Source organism: Diadema setosum, chromosome 5 (assembly GCF_964275005.1).
Source record: "Diadema setosum chromosome 5, eeDiaSeto1, whole genome shotgun sequence".
NCBI lineage: Eukaryota > Metazoa > Echinodermata > Echinoidea > Diadematoida > Diadematidae > Diadema > Diadema setosum.
Genome location: NC_092689.1, coordinates 17,136,309 through 17,153,305, shown reverse-complemented (window position 1 = coordinate 17,153,305; position 16,997 = coordinate 17,136,309). Strand labels below are relative to the sequence as shown.

At 38.8% G+C, this 16,997-nt stretch overlaps 1 protein-coding gene across 1 annotated transcript in view; it reads left to right on the top strand.

The window, feature by feature from the left end:
- The window catches only part of LOC140228754 (prolow-density lipoprotein receptor-related protein 1-like), a 67,193-nt gene extending 53,579 nt beyond the window's left edge, over positions 1-13,614 (top strand). The window contains exons 15-17 of the mRNA XM_072309030.1: positions 8,487-8,642; positions 9,371-9,515; positions 13,038-13,614. Of these exons, the coding sequence (XP_072165131.1) occupies positions 8,487-8,642; positions 9,371-9,515; positions 13,038-13,535 (799 nt within the window). The 3' untranslated portion in view covers positions 13,536-13,614. The remainder of the gene's footprint in view (positions 1-8,486; positions 8,643-9,370; positions 9,516-13,037) is intronic.
- Positions 13,615-16,997: the final 3,383 nt, after the last annotated feature.

Below are 16,997 nucleotides of genomic sequence, written 5' to 3'. Positions count from 1 at the left end.
AAAAAAAGGAAGTGTCTTACATATACATTTAGTAGTTTTTGAAAACTTTGTGTCCTCTCTTTGTCAAGACAGGACACAGCTGGAGTTTTGAAGGAAATGTTTTGCCACTGCAATTCTCGTAGTACAGTAGATTGCCATGCCCAGAAAGTATAATGGAGATTTTTGCCAGGGTGGAAGCAAATATCTGATTTTGTGTCCTCTCTTTATCAAGACAGAACACAGCTGGAGTTTTGAAGGAAATGTTTTGCCACTGCAAATCTCGTAGTACAGTAGATTGCCATGCCCAGAAAGTATAATGAAGACTTTTGCCAGGGTGGAAGCAAATATCTGACTATACACTACTTTGCAAGGTAGAAAATGACAGTGAAAACAGGAAACTGCAGACAGAAATAACGAGCACAAATAAAGGTTTGTGACTCGTTAGCCAAATATGACAGAGTGGCGGCATGGCGAGGAAGGCCATCAATTATGGCGATCAATGCCTGGTTTCCAGTACCCATCCCTCCAGTCCTAGCATCCCCCCTCCCCTTCCTCCTCTCCCTATATAGCTTTCTCAATGAACGCCCTTGCCTCCAGCCACCAAAATTAGAGGGCGGCCTCTAATTGAGTTGTCTCATTGACACCATGATCGGCCTACACAGTTAATATTTCAGGCGGACTGGAGCCATGGGGCGAACTCCCAACCCTGCGTGTCGGGAGATATTTAGTCTGGAGGGGAGGATGATCCCTTTCACCAACAGTTCCAGTAGTGTTTGTTAGCAGCAACCTGTTTCTGGAGATATCAATACAGTGTGCATTTACATTCTGGCATATACTGGTACAATTGTATGCAATGATGCGTTACCTTCATGCCATTATTCCTGTTGTGGGAACTTCTTGGCTACGATCTTGCACCTGTCAAAAATTATGTTTATTAGCTTTGCTATGATATGTACCATCTCCCAATGTCTACATACCTTGTATCCACATCCCTAATTCATAAATGAGATAAATTGATGAGACCAAAATCTGCTGTAAAGATAATTTAATTGACACTGGTAGGATATGAGTTGGTCCTGTGGTGACTAGGTGTCAGTGACAGCATGGAGTAAGTCTGGAGAAGTAGACTACCAATGCACTATCGCACTAGTTCTGCCTGCAATATGAAGTACTAGTAATGAACCCTTCCTAGCCTTGGTCCAGAGAAAATGTGGGTTCAGGGTCAGTCACCTCACACCTCAATGCCCAGGGCACCCCTGACGAGGAGAAGACATCAATTTACAACCAATCAAGGCTGGTGTGTGGGGACCTCTTGAGAGGAGGCTGAGGGACTGCACATCACTTAAACTAGGTTTCAATGTTGCTGAACCTTCTCACGTGTCTCATAATGTGGAAAGTGATTCAGGTTCATGATCTTGGGGGACTCACATTGTACATCATGGCAGGGTGAACTTTATAGGTGACACTGTCATAATTATGTAATCTTCACAATATCATGTCCCCCCCCCCCCCACATTCCCTTGGATAACTTAGCTGAAAGGAGTAAAAAAAAAAAAAAAAAAAAAAAAAAAAAAGGGAGTTGAAAAAGACATGAATAGAGGCACAATAAAATTGAAATATAATCGAAACAAAATGTATGAATATTTAAAGGAGAAAAAGTAGAGAAAAATTACAGATTGACCTTGAAGGAGTAGGGAAGTTGTCCTCACCAGACTTCAGATTGCATTCGCATGTATAGAAGTTATGGTCTTTGCATCGTGAGGATGAAATGAAGTTCTATAATTGCCAACATTCACATATAACGAACAATTGTTGCACATGAAGGGCTCTGAATCTTCCGCCTCTGCCTGCCTGAACAATGACACAGGGCACCCAAGTGTGCAGACTTAAAGACGAATTAAGATTGTGATAATTGCCACTGTGGGATTTTTAAAAAGAAGTGATTGTCTCCTCTCATGCCATTCATGCATGACACGTGGGGCAAAGCGTCGCAAGACTTTGAAAAAAAAATGAAACTGGACCAGTTTTCACCATTCCATCACCATGCATTTTGTGAGAATTCACAACTTTTTTTTTTTCTGCCCTGCAAGAATTAATGCTTTTTGTATTGAATTGCATTGCACATATGGATTTTCAGAAATTGTTAGTATCAGATAAGTGTGAATAGGATAATTTAGGTTGAAAGTTTGCAGGGTTCAGTGGCAGGTGCTTTTGTCATAAATTGTAAACTCTTGAGAATTCTAAATATAGATGAGAAGCAGTGTCTTTCTGCTCAGAGCAGTGGCAGGATGTGGCTTTGATCCTATTTGTGTAGTGCCTCCCTCCCCTCCCCCTCCTCCTCCTCCTCCTCCTCCATCTCCATCCTCCCCCCCCCCCCCAACGTGACATGGAGCAAGTGGACAAAGCCCCCAGCATCGATCCCTTGCTCCATAGGTGATTGGGGAGACGCCCACTCCTCGTGGACTCCTTCCCTCCTCCACCTCCTCCCCCACGTTCTCTCTCGCTCATCCTCCCTCCCTCAAGGTGATGTGATTAGTGGTCCCATGCTCTGCCCTGACTCATGCTCACATTTTCTGCTGATTGAGAAACACCATAACAAAAACGAAGAAGAAAAATCAAGAGATGGAAAGAGGGTGGGGTCATGTGCTTCTGTCTCTGTCTCAACAGAGCAATTTCAGTCAGTCCTGTTTGGATGTAAAGAAGCCATATCACTTTAACCCATTGAGGACGGACTGATTTTGCCACAACACGCATTTTACATAGACACTTGTCCGAGTATACTCGGAACTCGTCCTCAACGAGTTGAGAGGATCCCTTTCTAAATAAATTTTATTGAAAAAAAAATTAGGGGTAATAAACAAAAAGACATTATTTGAATAGGGTCAAATTTCAGATTTCTCTTTCAGGGTTTAAACTGTCCTCGAATAGGACATGAAATGGAGGTCCCGTGTATGAGAGAGTCACAACTCATGCATGTAAAAGATCCCGCTTCATTCATTCATTGCAAACAGCAGGGTGTTTAACCCGGTGAAGTGGTTCCACCTCACATCCAACTGGACCCCATGGAAGACCAGCTTAGTGTAGCTGAATATGGGCTATCCAGCTATCTTCTCAGATGGAAATGAACAAACAAATAAACAAACAAACAAACTATGAGTTTCAAATAATCCTGGTCAGTATCGTAGAGTTTCGTCTTTCTTATGCATTCAATATCATCATGATATAAAAGTCATCTCAATATATATACATATATCTTGCGTGTCAATCAGAGAGGGAAAAGGCATTGTAGTTTGCAGGGTCTCTGCACACTATACAGCACACATTACGCTGTCAAATTTTGTACATTTGTCAAAATTTGTACTTGAGAAAAGATTCTGGTACGATAAAATGCCATGTTACAGTCTATTAGGTGTTTTGCTTTGATAAAGCTAGCCTGAATTACAGTGGACAAATATGTCACCATATGATACCATATGACACCTAAATTTCAACGTAGAATACCTCTATGTATGTTCAGATTACTATAACTAGGAGCCAGAAAAAGTTTTGAAAGTTCAAACATGTGGATTAAGCCCTAGTCCTAAAACGGGCATTGAAACTGTTCACAATTCATTGTTTATTCATTCGGTTTTTTGCTAGTGAAACCATGGATATTTGTTGGAGCTTGCATCTTTAATTCACTGTCAGAAAGCTTGGTGAAATTTTAATGCTTAGCTGCAAACATTGTAATGTCACTTAAAAGCTCTTATAGATACCAAAATCACCCTCCCGCATCGAGACATCACCAACTGTTCAAGATGCCATCTTGCCAGCATTTACTCTAAATGTTGTCCTGAGTCATGTGATATTTGTTATCATACATTGCCCTGGTAATCGTCATTGAGATCTCCAATTACACGGTGATGTTTGTAGTCTAGGAGAGTCGGCTCCCCTTTTTAATAGGCAAGAGGGAGAAACTGAAAAACTTCCTCGACTATGTTTGACCCACGATGATGTAACCCCCATGTCAGGTTTAATTTCCTCAGCCTTGCTTCAGATGGGTGTCAGGACATGTCCTCGTTGTGCTGTTTCAAAGATCGCACAAGCGAGGGGGCCACCATTTTTTCCCCTTATTTTCATTTTTTTCTTTCTTTTTTTTTGGCCTCAATATCCCGATGCATGGTTAATACACATATCAATTTGAAACAAAAGTGTGCTATAAATATTTCAAACAGCTCAAAAATGAATCCCCCATGTAAGAGAAAAGGAGACAGGCTTCGATCTTGAATAACTTGTTTGTCTTTTAAAAAAAAAGAAAAAGAAAAAAAAAAAGAGAAGAACGCCTGTGCATCTTTTTTTTTTTCATAAATGATTGAACTTGTTACAGAAATTGATCCTTCCTTAGTTGATAAGACACTTTTCAATGACTGACAGTACAATGTATGTACAAGTAACCTTGCTCGCATAAGTCAAATAATAGCCTAAGTCAAAAGTATTTTCAAGTCCTTTTCTTTTAATATTCTATTGATTTTAATCCCTCATAAGTCAAGTTTTCTTTAAGTGAAAGCTATTTCTTCAGTTCGAATAGATTCGACTTAGGCAAGGTTGACTGTACTTTTTCTTTTGTGTGTTTTTTTTTTTTTTTTTGGTCTTGCTAATTTTTCTTATTCACTAAAAAATAAGGATTTTCTGCCTGTTAAATTCACATTCTTGACATGAAGCAAAATTATAAAATCATATCAATTCTTTCACCAATCTTTGGATTAAAGTAATTTGCCTCTCTGACTGCAAAATCACATTCCACATACACTCTTAGAATGATTGGAATATTTTAGCTAAGGTTATTCCAAATGTCTACAACTCAGTGAGAATGCACAAGGTCCTCTTGAAACGTGTACTGTAAAATTCTTGTGAATTTCGCGAGAAGCCATGATTGGAGAAAGTAAGATGCATGTGGAAGCTTTTGTCTATGCAATCTAGCACATGTACAGTTGTAGTTTATTTGTGATTTTTTTCAAGGTTGGCATTTCGCGAAAATTTTGTGATGCCAACAAGGCCATCGGCTCCAATTTGCAAAAGTTCATGCCTCAAATGTTTCTGGTTTTGTGTGGATCTACTGTCTACCCTGTGTCTCATTGTCATTCAATTCAATTCAAGTTTATTTCCGCAAATTCAGTTAAAAACATACAGAGAGACAGTCCATATCAAAACACACATATACAAACCAAAGTTATTTCAGGTAAGTTCATAGTCATAGTTGAAAAGTGTGTGATAGAGATTGACATAACAATTTGAGTAATAGTGGTGGAAATCAGCAGTAGGCCATATATGACCTTTCGAGGCTGCATGATCCCATTAATAAGTTTACAATGTTTGAAGCTGTATGTCATTATATCATAGTTTCTCATACTTAGTTCATGCCTTTGATTTGGGGAGGATACAAAACAGATGAGCAAAACCCTTACTTTAACCATGCTTTAACTATACCCTGCAACAGGATCTGTCCTGTGGTGGCTTTTTTTGGTGATATCACTCATGGGTTTATACCCCAGGGAAATAGCAGTAAATTAAACTGCCTCAGGTCAGTGAAATTGACTATAAAGAAACTCCTAAATCTAACACCACATATGGTATCAAATTCAACTTCCAGTATGCTACCTGAAATCTTCCTGTGGGATTCTTGACATTGTAGCTTACAGTGAGGTCACCAGTAGTTGTTTGTTTGTAAGTGGGGCAATGATGTTTTTATACTCTCTTGTATAAACTGTTTCACCCTTCTTTTCAATGATCTCACAACCAGTCTTTAATCAGATTATGTTTTTCCTAGACTTTATATGAATCATAATTAGTAAGTTGGGCTTGTGCTTTGTTTTTGTGTTCTGGTTTGGTATTCAAATTTGTTCTTTAAGTAACTATATTGTCATTTAAGGCGGGGAGCCATACACTGTTCATGCTGTCGCTCTTAATCATAAATGATTTATTGAACATCAAGGTTTCAGCCGTCATCCTCCTCATGTAGTCTTTTTGTAAGACTCAACATTTCTACTTAATTTCATGTTCACACATTACAATACAATATTTTTAAGAATGCATGTGTAATGCTGAACTTTAACAAAATTAAAAGGGCCAGGCCCCTGGCTCTAAAAGAAACAATGCCCTGAATAACCCATCATTCTCCTGAATTGCTTGCACTGATCTTCAAGTTGCTTAAGGAAGGAACTGGTTAATTCTTTTTTTTTTCTTTAAATGATAAAGTGAATGCAGGGAGAAGCTAACCAGGCAAAGGGCTATATTCCAACTGATGCCGAGTTTATTTCTGTATGAGTGTCAGTTATGTTTTGCTACTGCACATCTCATAGAAGCTATTGCCTTGCAGGGAGCTTCCAACAGTTAACAATATCAAGGTCAAAGTGGGGATGGTCTTGAAGAAAACATGGAGAGGAAGAAAAACTGATATATTACAGGTCTTATCTTGAAATGGCATTCGCCCCCCCCCCCCCCTGATATTTTCATGGTCAAGATGGCAGTAGAATTTCATGAAAGTGCACACAGGAAGAAAAATTTGAAGCATTGCAGGCCTCTAGTTGTGCCTGTGTAATTTAAAAGATATTTCCTAAGTTCTTCCAAACCTGAATAACCTTGTTTGTTCCTTCTCTCCTGTTCGCTAAGGAGTGACGCGGGTATCATGGCTGGCATGTTAAAGTAAAGATGGTGATAATGTGGTATCATAACCATGGATAACCTGTTCAGTATTGAGCACTGTTTTTATGCCTCCGCCACGAAGTGGTGCCGGAGGCATTATGTTTTCGGGTTGTCCGTCCGTCCGTCCGTCCGTCCGTCCGTCCTTCCGTCCGTCCGTCCGTCCGTCCGTCCGTCCTTCCGTCCGTCCGTCCTTCCGTCCGTCCGTAATGAATTTTGTGGACAAGGTAACTATCAAAACCTGTTGAGGTATCCTAATGAAACTTGGCATGTATGTGTATGAGGGGGTGAAGTTGTGCCTATCAACTTTTGGGTGCACATGCTCAAGGTCAAAGGTCAAAAGGTCAAGGTCAAATACATAAAATTTCACTATTTCCACCATATCTATTGAATGCCTGAAGATATTTTCTTGAAACTTAGTGTATACATGTATTACCCAATTAAGATTCTCTGATGAAAGTTTGGGTCATGAGGTCAAAGGTCAAAGGTCAAAAGGTCAGGGTCAAATACATGAAATTTCACTATTTTCGCCATATCTATTGAATGCCTGAAGATATTTTCTTGAAACTTAGTGTATACATTTATTACCCAATTAAGATTCTCTGGTGAAAGTTTGGGTCATGAGGTCAAAGGTCAAAGGTCAAAAGGTCAAGTAAAAATATCAAAACTTCTTTTTTTTCTCCGTGCCTTGGAAAATTGTTCAAGGAATCTTCATGGAACATAGTATATACATGTACTGACTGGAAGTGATTATCTAGAGAATGTAGGGTTCATGGGGTCAAAGGTCAAGTGCAACACTTCAAAATTTTACTATTTCCCTAATATTTATGCAATGCCAGCAGGGTTATTATTTTTTTACACTTGATGTATGCATGTGTAACCTAATAGAAATTATCTGGAAAGTTTTTTTTTTTTTCTTCTTTTTTTGCCTCAAAGGTCAAAAGGTCAAAGATCAAGTGAAAGTGCTGAACTAACTTTTTCCTCCATATCTCGAAGTGGCTCAAGTTATCTTGAAACTTAGTACATATTATGCATGTTCTACCTGAAAGTGATTATCTTATGAATTGTAGGGTCAAGGGTCAGATGAAAATGGTAACAATTTACTATTCAATTCAGAAATTGCACTTTTTCTCCACACCTGTACCTTGAAAATTACTCAATGCCTAAATGTATGAATGGGTCAAAGTCAAGTTAAAGTCCTTAAATCCCTAGATACATGTACATGCTCTCCTATTCATCCAATTAAACCTAGGTCAAGGAAGGTGAACATTCAACACATTTGTGACAAACTTGTCATTTCAATATTTTGCCAATTTTGTGAAAATGTAATCACACATTGTCCACATGTACTATCTAGACCTATTGGGAAAATCATGCATTATGGCGGAGGCATACCAGTCGCCAAAGCGACATTTCTAGTTTCACATCATATTTTGCATAATAGTCAGGTACTTATTTCAATACCTTGTGCAAAAGGGATACTACTAGTTTGGGGAGTATACTTTGTCCAAGGACAGGTGTCAAACTCAAGCTACCTTGTTTAATCCTCCAAGAATTATCACTTTGCGGTGCTAATAATGTCTTATCCAGTCTAGATTAAGAGCAGTATTTTACAGGGTTAGGAGTCCAAAACTATGCATTATATCACAGTACTGTGTTTATACTGCATATATGGATATCTCCCAATGGTTTAACAATTTGCTTCGATTTGTGACCAACCTCTGTGATTTACTGTATAGAAATAACCATAAATCTTATAATGTCTAATGTGCAGATATTTGTAATACATTATTTTAAATCTTTTCTTGTTCTTTGTCTTTGTATTACAGATGTCAGATTGGATTTGCGGGCAATCGATGCCAGTTCACTGACAAACGGATCACAAAAGGCATCAACATGCAGACGGTCACCGCGGCAACGGCTGGCATCCTGGCTCCACTCTTTCTAGTACTTGTTATAACTGCCCTGCTCTGTTACTGGCGAAGGTAAGAGAAGGGGTGCCATGCGTATAACCCTTTCACTTATCATATCCCCTGGGGGCACCAGTAAAAGTAAGAATGTATTGATGGTCTGTGTACAGACTCAATCCTCATATAGACAATGAAAACATAACTACTGGTAGAACGACTTTTTGACGTTCAGAAACTTAACAGAAATTTTATTGCACTGTAGTTGCTCTTGATGTAATTAATATTACAAGCTACAGATATCTATGTATAAAGATGTGCTTTTGAATATTACGAGTTGAAAGTGGCTTGTGGTATAAAATTTCTAACTAGTGAAATAGGAGGTCTTTTTTTCCCCCAGTGTGAGGGATGCACATGCAAATATGCGATCGATTATGTCATTTATAGGATGGGGTCTGTAGTAATATCGATCGGGAAATACAAAGGTTTTGGTTGTGCTAACAGGGTTTCAGTTTTTTCCGCAATATTGACAGAGCAGAGGTGTCCAAGCATAGACCAAAAAAGTCTTGACCGCAACCTGTAATGAAGGGACTTCCCATCGACAACTTTAGATTAAACTCAATTTCATCCTGACTCCCAGTTGATCCTAGAAATACCAGTGATCACATCAAAGTGTTCTTCACACTCGCTATTTTTAAACTTAATTTTGGGAAAAAAGAAATCAGTGAGACTGCCCAGTAACGAGTTTGATTTGGTTGAAGGCAACACAATTATTCTGTTTCCTCGTGGTAATTTTCTATTTGCAGAGCCCGCTCAAAGGCCCGGAGTCAGGCCTACAATGTGGAACTCGTTCTGGGGTCGTCTCCCGGTAATGACACTCTCCCCATGAAATACGATATGAAGTCAACCCTGGACAAAAGGCATATACCACTCATATCAACTGTTTCTCAGGTAAGACAGCCTTGCATCCTGTTTAAGGGAAGGTTTCCTTTCAAACATTTATATACTGATTAATAAGTAAATGCAAAATTGCATCTTTCCAGGACATCGAGGGAGGCCTTAACTATGCATTGTACAGAAGAAACGAGAAATTTCTGCCCGAACATATCATAGTAAAAAGTCCAGGAATTGCACACCTTTTAATGAAAAAAAAAAAATGAAGTCTTAGTAATATGAGTAAAATCATACATTGCACAGCTTGGGTCGTTTGCAGGATGTATCACCTACTGGATATGAGGCTGTCCACATGACCCAGGGGCTCGGTATGGTATGAGTGAAGATTGATAGCAGCTGTCCTCTTCCCTCAGGATGAAGTCACAAGAATCCAGGAAAACTGCAAGGACGGGGGAAAAAAAAAATCAAAAAATCTTTTCCGCGTTGACCCTGGGAAGCCTATGATGAAAGAATTGTGAAGGTCAGTTATGGTTGAAGAAAAACTAAATAATCTTCAAATCGGTTGAGAGGTTGGTACACAAGTAGGAAAGTAGGATGACATATGTAGCCAAAAAGGATCTGGAACAAAACTCCATTTCTTCTAATTAACTCTGTCTGTAAAGAATTTTTTTCCCAAATCAGTGAATGCTGTGATTGGTGGAACACTCGGAAAAAAAAAAATAGGAAAATCACACAATCCCATAAGAGGACATGAATTTACTTCAAAAGTTTTGTTTGCTTTCATGTGCCACTGTCTCTGTGACAAGTTAAGGGCATGTGTTATTGCTAATACAAACTTTGTGAAATTCTTTGATGTTTCTAAATGTCATTGCGCTAATGCGACGTACATCACAAGGTATTGTAGAACTATCTATCCAGTCATCAGCTAGCACAGAAAGTATGATATGTAAGGCTGTTATGGTAATCATAATCAATGCCCTAAACTGATAATCATCTCCATTATGAGGAGTTGTGTCAGACAAAGAGATTATTCAGGTGATAACTGTCAGGTGGTGATCGCCTGACACCCATGTTTCAATCTAGCCTAGCATCAGACACAGGGAGATCTGTCAGGTGATAATGTCAGGTGACAAACTAGATGATGAAATTCACTTTGGATGTACAAGTTACTCATGAGATATGTGTCTCTCAGGTATCCAAAACAGAGCTGACTGATCTGAGCCAGGCACCCAAGAATTCATGATTAGGGATGATTATTTGCGTGCACCACATATAATTACCCAAATCCACCACTTCATTTCTAAGCCTTGGTTTGAAATTGCATCATGATGCCAAAATGCATCTAATTTTGGCTCATTTAAATCAACTTGCAAGTTTTCCTTCAGATGCAAGGTTAGAATAAAAAAATTGTAGTGATGACCTTTCTAGAATATGATTACACATGAATCATCATCATTTCGTTAATCTGTATAAATCTTTTCATCAGTCAGTAACATATCATAGATCATAACATTGATATTAATAGAAATATTTGGTATTAATATGGTATGGTGTCTTTTCACAGTATCCAAGTGTTCAATTTGCTTACCATCTAAACATCTATTCCTCAGTTGCTGCAATTAACCCCCCCCCCCCCACACACACACACAGACATATCAGTGAATTCTTTCACCTCCTGAAAAGGTTCTAGCCAGGTGGTTATTTTCTGGTGCACATTTGCAAACTCAAATCATGATAATGTTTTGCTTCGTACTGACCATTCCTTTACTGGGCATTTTAAATGCACACCTTGGCCAGTAGAAGCATCAAGAATGAGTCCAAGTAAAACAAAATTATTAGTTGAGGATGAGGGCACTTCATTTTTCTTTCTTTTTTTTTTCAAAAAGCAACAATTTTCCCCTAAAGACGACAGATATATTTTCTTTTCGGCAAGGCTTCCATTTGTGCCCTGCCATATGTCTTTACACATTCATTATGATTCATGCTATATGTACATATATATAAGCTGTTTATTGGCAAGGTACATCGGCTTGAAACAGCAAAAGTCAATTAAAAATGCTCTTTTTTATCACTTACAAAACAACAACAACAACAACAACTTTCTGTTGTGGCAGCCATAAATTTTGGCTGGACAAGAAATTAATGATTTTTTTTTTTTTTTTTTTTTTTTTTTTTTTTTTTTTTACTTTGCCCTCAGTGTCCCATACAGGGACACTCAAGTGCAATCTATATGGCTGCAGCAATGGACTTGAATCCTTAACTTCACCTTTGAAAGCACCAGGAATTGTATGAAGTTGAAGATGTTATCACTTTAAATTATGCAACCAGTTTACTTTCTCCTTCCTCTGCCCATTCATAGTTTCACCTTTCTTTGGGCTCACATATTTGTTCTCTTCCCTACATTTTTCCTTTATATAGTCTATTCTTCAGTCCATTCATGATGCATTCCTCACCATCATTTTGGGCTAGAAGCAGATGAAGTCTGAGGCTTCAGACTAACTCTACGCGTATGCATTACATGTACCTTCTGTTATCTCACATAACACAATATCAATGCTGAGATAGAACTATTAATTTAAAATATTTGAGAATGATGCTCATTTTGTACCTTTCCTCCCTCAACTCAACAGCCTCTGAATCCATATTGTCATCTTGTTTTGATTGGACGGATGGTGGGGGGGGGGGGGGGGAGGGGATGCCAAGAATTGGGACGCAGGAAGAAAAGTCATTGACACTTTAATTCCACACTATTGTGACTGTATGACATCATGGCAACAAAACTTAATGACTTTCAAATTTTGCCTTCCCATTAACACAGGCTCAGTAATTATTGTATAAATAGTGTTCAGGAAAGATAGATAGCTGCTGCTTTTTTTCCTTCTTTCCTGATGCTGCTTTTTTACTGGCTAATCATTCCCTCAGAGGTTATGACAAATTATGACATAAATTAGCGGGCACATTTTGTTGTGTCATGTGGTACACCTCAGACGACAGGAAGGCATTCGTTGAAGACTGCCCTCGCAGATGGGGCAAAGTCATGTCCATACTTCGTGGGAGCCCCCCATCTGCCGATGCACAGTCACCGCAGGAGGTCTTATCACCTTTTCATCGCACAAAGTTGATGGCATTGTTTTGCATCAGTCATATGTTTACTCATCCCATTGACTGTGCATGAGAGGGGAAAGCGGGTCATCAACACTTATTTAATATAACTGGCTGAGATCATGAGTTTGCACATTCATATGCTCACGCAGATACACAATGAAGGCCATACTATCAAACTTCTATGGAAAGTAATGATACACAGATTGCATAAGGATTCATAGACATACAATACAGAACTAGATGGGATGCATCCAGATCTATCAGAGTTTGTGTTTTCAGGCTTTTTTCACATCTAGACAACTTTCAATGATTCTAAATGAATGTTGTGTTTTACAGTGTTCTTCGACGTTTCAAAATGCTGCCTCATGGTATATACAGGCCTACATGTACTACACAGTATTATTGTGACGGTAAAATATATGTCACCACTCTTGTAATTCTCTCTCTCTCTCTCTCTTCTAATGTTTAAATCAGAGTTCTACCCAGTCGGAGCCACCTACCAGATCCCCACCCAAGCCACCAGTTGCCGCCCAGCTCCAGAACTGCTACTCTGACCCCTGCAATGTGGTTGGCCCCGGCAGGTCCCTCCCAGCCCACACCCACCACTACTACAAAGTGCCCCGCTGCGGCGCCCCCAACCTGAGACCCAAGCCAGGCCTCAAGCCCAACAACCTTCAGCTGTCTAGGGACAACACGCAGCAGCCGCACACACAGACCTTGTCCACCCAGGGACGAAACAAATTCCCCATGACAGACATGGACAAGGCAAAGACAATGGACACAGCGTACTTGACCCCCAAGGAGGTCATATCAGAAGTCACAGATGGTGACACCAATCGGGTGTCGGCTTATATCGACGTCAAAGACACCAAGAGCTTCATACCGCAGAAACCACTCATCAGTATCAAAAACAAGCTGAGCAACGTTTACATGAACATGCCAAAGTCTTCGATGAAGAGCAACGTCAAATGATGTTTGCTCATCTCGCTCTAGTAAAGATACGTGAACACACACCGAACAAGTCCCAGCCCAGCGATGGTTGGGAATAGAATCTGACACAGGGCGGCACATATTGTGTGACAGTGCGTGATGTATGTTTTCCCCGAGTTCTCGTAAACATCAGCTGGGTCATTATGGTTTGTTTTCCAACTCGAGAGAGAATGGATAGAGATGTGAACTCAGAGAGAGATAAGGCAATGGACGCTGGCTCGCTAAAACATCGAGCCATCCGCAAACGGCCCGTCATGAACATCTCTGGCTGTCAAGCTATGTGTGCTCTTCATTGGCCATGCAGTGGGACAATGTGTACAGCGAGACGTAGAGCCAATCGAATTATATCCTACATTCGACTGTGTCATGTGGGCTCTGGTCTAATCTACTATGTGTATTGCAGCTAATGTAACAAATATTGATGTAATTGATCTCTCAAGGCTGGAAAGAGATGAACTTAACTTACTACATCCATTTCCATACATTAATAATCGGGGGCGGGGGATGGGAGGTAGTGATTTCAGTATAAAATGAAATAAACTAGCAGTCATGTCTGAACTGTGCCACGTACAGCTGTATGTAACTTATGAGTTTGTGGCATGAAATAAAATTGAAGCACATTTAGGTGGCTATCTTATGAAGAGATAGAGGATTGAATTCTATATCTATTGTTTTAATGAAGTAAGTGTTTCTGTAGTGTATTGGCATTAAAACATCATGTACTAATGATAACGTGTATATGAGCAAATATAGCAATGGAATGGGTTATATTTACCTGATTTCCCTTAGCACTCTGATGTAAATGCCCAATTTCACTAGAATCAGAATGACAATATTCCCTGTTATCAGAATAAACACCAGCAAAAAACTACTAACCAACTTATCTCTTATTTTCTGGGATTCCACATTTTTATTACAAACACAAATTTTGCACAATCATCACAACTTTCCTTTAGAATAAAGATTAATACTTCCAGGTACTCATATTTATGTTTTTCATATTGAAGGTTTTGGTTCTTTGAGGAGAGATATGAAACCTAATTTTGTGCCAGTACCAGATAAAATTAATAAGATATTTGTATAATCATTTATTGAGTAGGAAATTGGAATACTCTTTATTTGTATAGATATATTTTGAAATTCCTAATGTTGTCTTGGCTTAAAGACACCAATTTGGTGTGAGTGAAATGCCTAGAAAGCAATTGACATAGTAGATGGTATTTGGAAAGTCCACCTCTCCCTATTGACAGCATGTTAGATTTATCACTGCTCTCACAATTCAACAAAACCATGCAAAGTTGGCCAAGATTGAAGCTTGCATCGACTCAAAATAAATTACATCGATGAAAATGAAACCAACAAAAAGGGTTTGGTTTTCTTTCAGTGGAAACATTTTTTCTTTTTTTTGTGTGTGTGCCTTTTTAGTGTCCTAAATGTGAGCTTTAATTCCTACTTGATGGAAAATACCATGGAAGCTACTATAAATCCTGATATCCCTCCTGTGAGTCCATTGAGCGGCAGCAGTAGGGCTGTGCTTGGGCAAGTTACATTTATATCCCAGTCATCCAGTGTTTCAAGGATGAATTAAAGCAATCCATCCCGTGATTGTTTACTTATAAGCATTTAATCGCTGCCTCATTGCCATATAAAACAAATCAACACTCCACTCAACTCAGTGGCAGTGGCTGTAAATGTGGAGAGATTTAATGTTGTGCAGAGAAGAAGAACCCCTCTACTATGGGGAAAAAGTGGACACTCGCTGAATCCAACGTTTGAGAAGTGGTCTCCGTGTAAATAGTAACCATCATTTCTGTAAGAATGCAGTGTTCTTCTATGAACTGTGTCCATCTCATCTTGTACAGTGTATATTGTATATTATTATGTTCAGTGTGTATATGGACACCAAACGAAGACTTATTTATCAACTAACTCTGCTGCATTGTAATCTGACCCACTCCATTTGGCGTACTGGTCATCATCTTTTTTTTTTCTCTTGATCCAGCTCGGTATCTAAATGATGTTAATTTCAGTATGATATTATGATCTTGTCCTGTATGTCTAGCACTTTGTAACAAGATAAGTTTTTTAACATACAAATAATATGAATGAATAAAATCTGTTTAAAAAAAAATTATTCTAATACATAGATTTCATTTACTCATTTGATATAATGTATGAGAGATTGTTTAACTGTGGGTAATTGAAGCCCCTTATCATGACGTCGGGAGAACAAAATTCCTTGCCTCAAGCAATAAAATCACAGGAGAGAGCAAGGGGTGTACTGTTTTAACAGACACACACAGTGAAAACTTGCTCCGGGTAGGTTTTTACCAAAGGGGTGTGTCCTCTTTGTTAAGTTCAAGAGAGAAATAATAGAGTTCCATTGGATTTGGAAGGTAATAACCATCAAAGGCAGAGGGTATTTTGGGGAATGCAATGTCTTGCCTCATAGTCAAGTACATGTACATGTATTTCAGTGGTGAAAATATCACTGAGATACAGTATAGATACCAAGTACACTTGCTGAAAGATGTATTTTGTCCTATGACAAGTTTTTGAAGAAAGAAAACAAAAAACAAGTTTTTGCTCATGTTGAGTTTCAATAAGTAAGTTTTAAGAAATTGAATACCACATTTCTAATCTTCATATTTTCAGTGGTTGAATATGCCAAGATGGCATTCCTTCTTGATGTTTGATTTATAGCAGACAATTTTGGTTTCCATCTGAAAGAGAACTCATTGGTATTGATTACATAAAATCTCTCATTCCTTAAAATGAGGCTAATGTATGTTTCAAGCACTGTCACTAGAGACATACAAAACCATATCATTCCACACCTTTTGGTGAAGCACCATCGAAAGACACACCTATTCAATACCTTAAGTGCCTTTTATGCAACTAGCATTACTATCTAACCACCTTGTGTAATCTATGAGGTGAATTATACTACATGTGTCCCCATTTTTCATAACCCTACTCTGTCTGCAGTTGGAACTTGTTCTCAATAAAAGAATTTGTATGAGTGTAACTGACATTCAGTGTCATGGACTTGATTTACAATACTTCACCTGTTAGTGTGGGCATACTATGGAGTTGTAAGGCTGGCCTGGCTTGGATATATTCGAGAATCCCTGTGACAAATCAAGTGCAGTGGACTCCTGATATAATGAAGTCCTTGGGACAGGCATTTTTCTTTCATTATATTGAAATTTTGTTATAACCGAAAAATTACACAATAAAAAACAAGAAGAGGATTATGTTGTGGCCTGAATTTTTATTTCATTGTAACTGGAATTTTGTTATAACCATGTTCGTTATAACGGGAGTGCACTGTACAGCTTTATCATGGATCTCTGTGCAGATATGCACAGCCAAATAATCTCACCTGGAGTCAACCAGTACCACTGAGTGTACACTTCAATGCAAACATTCGCTCAGCGATGC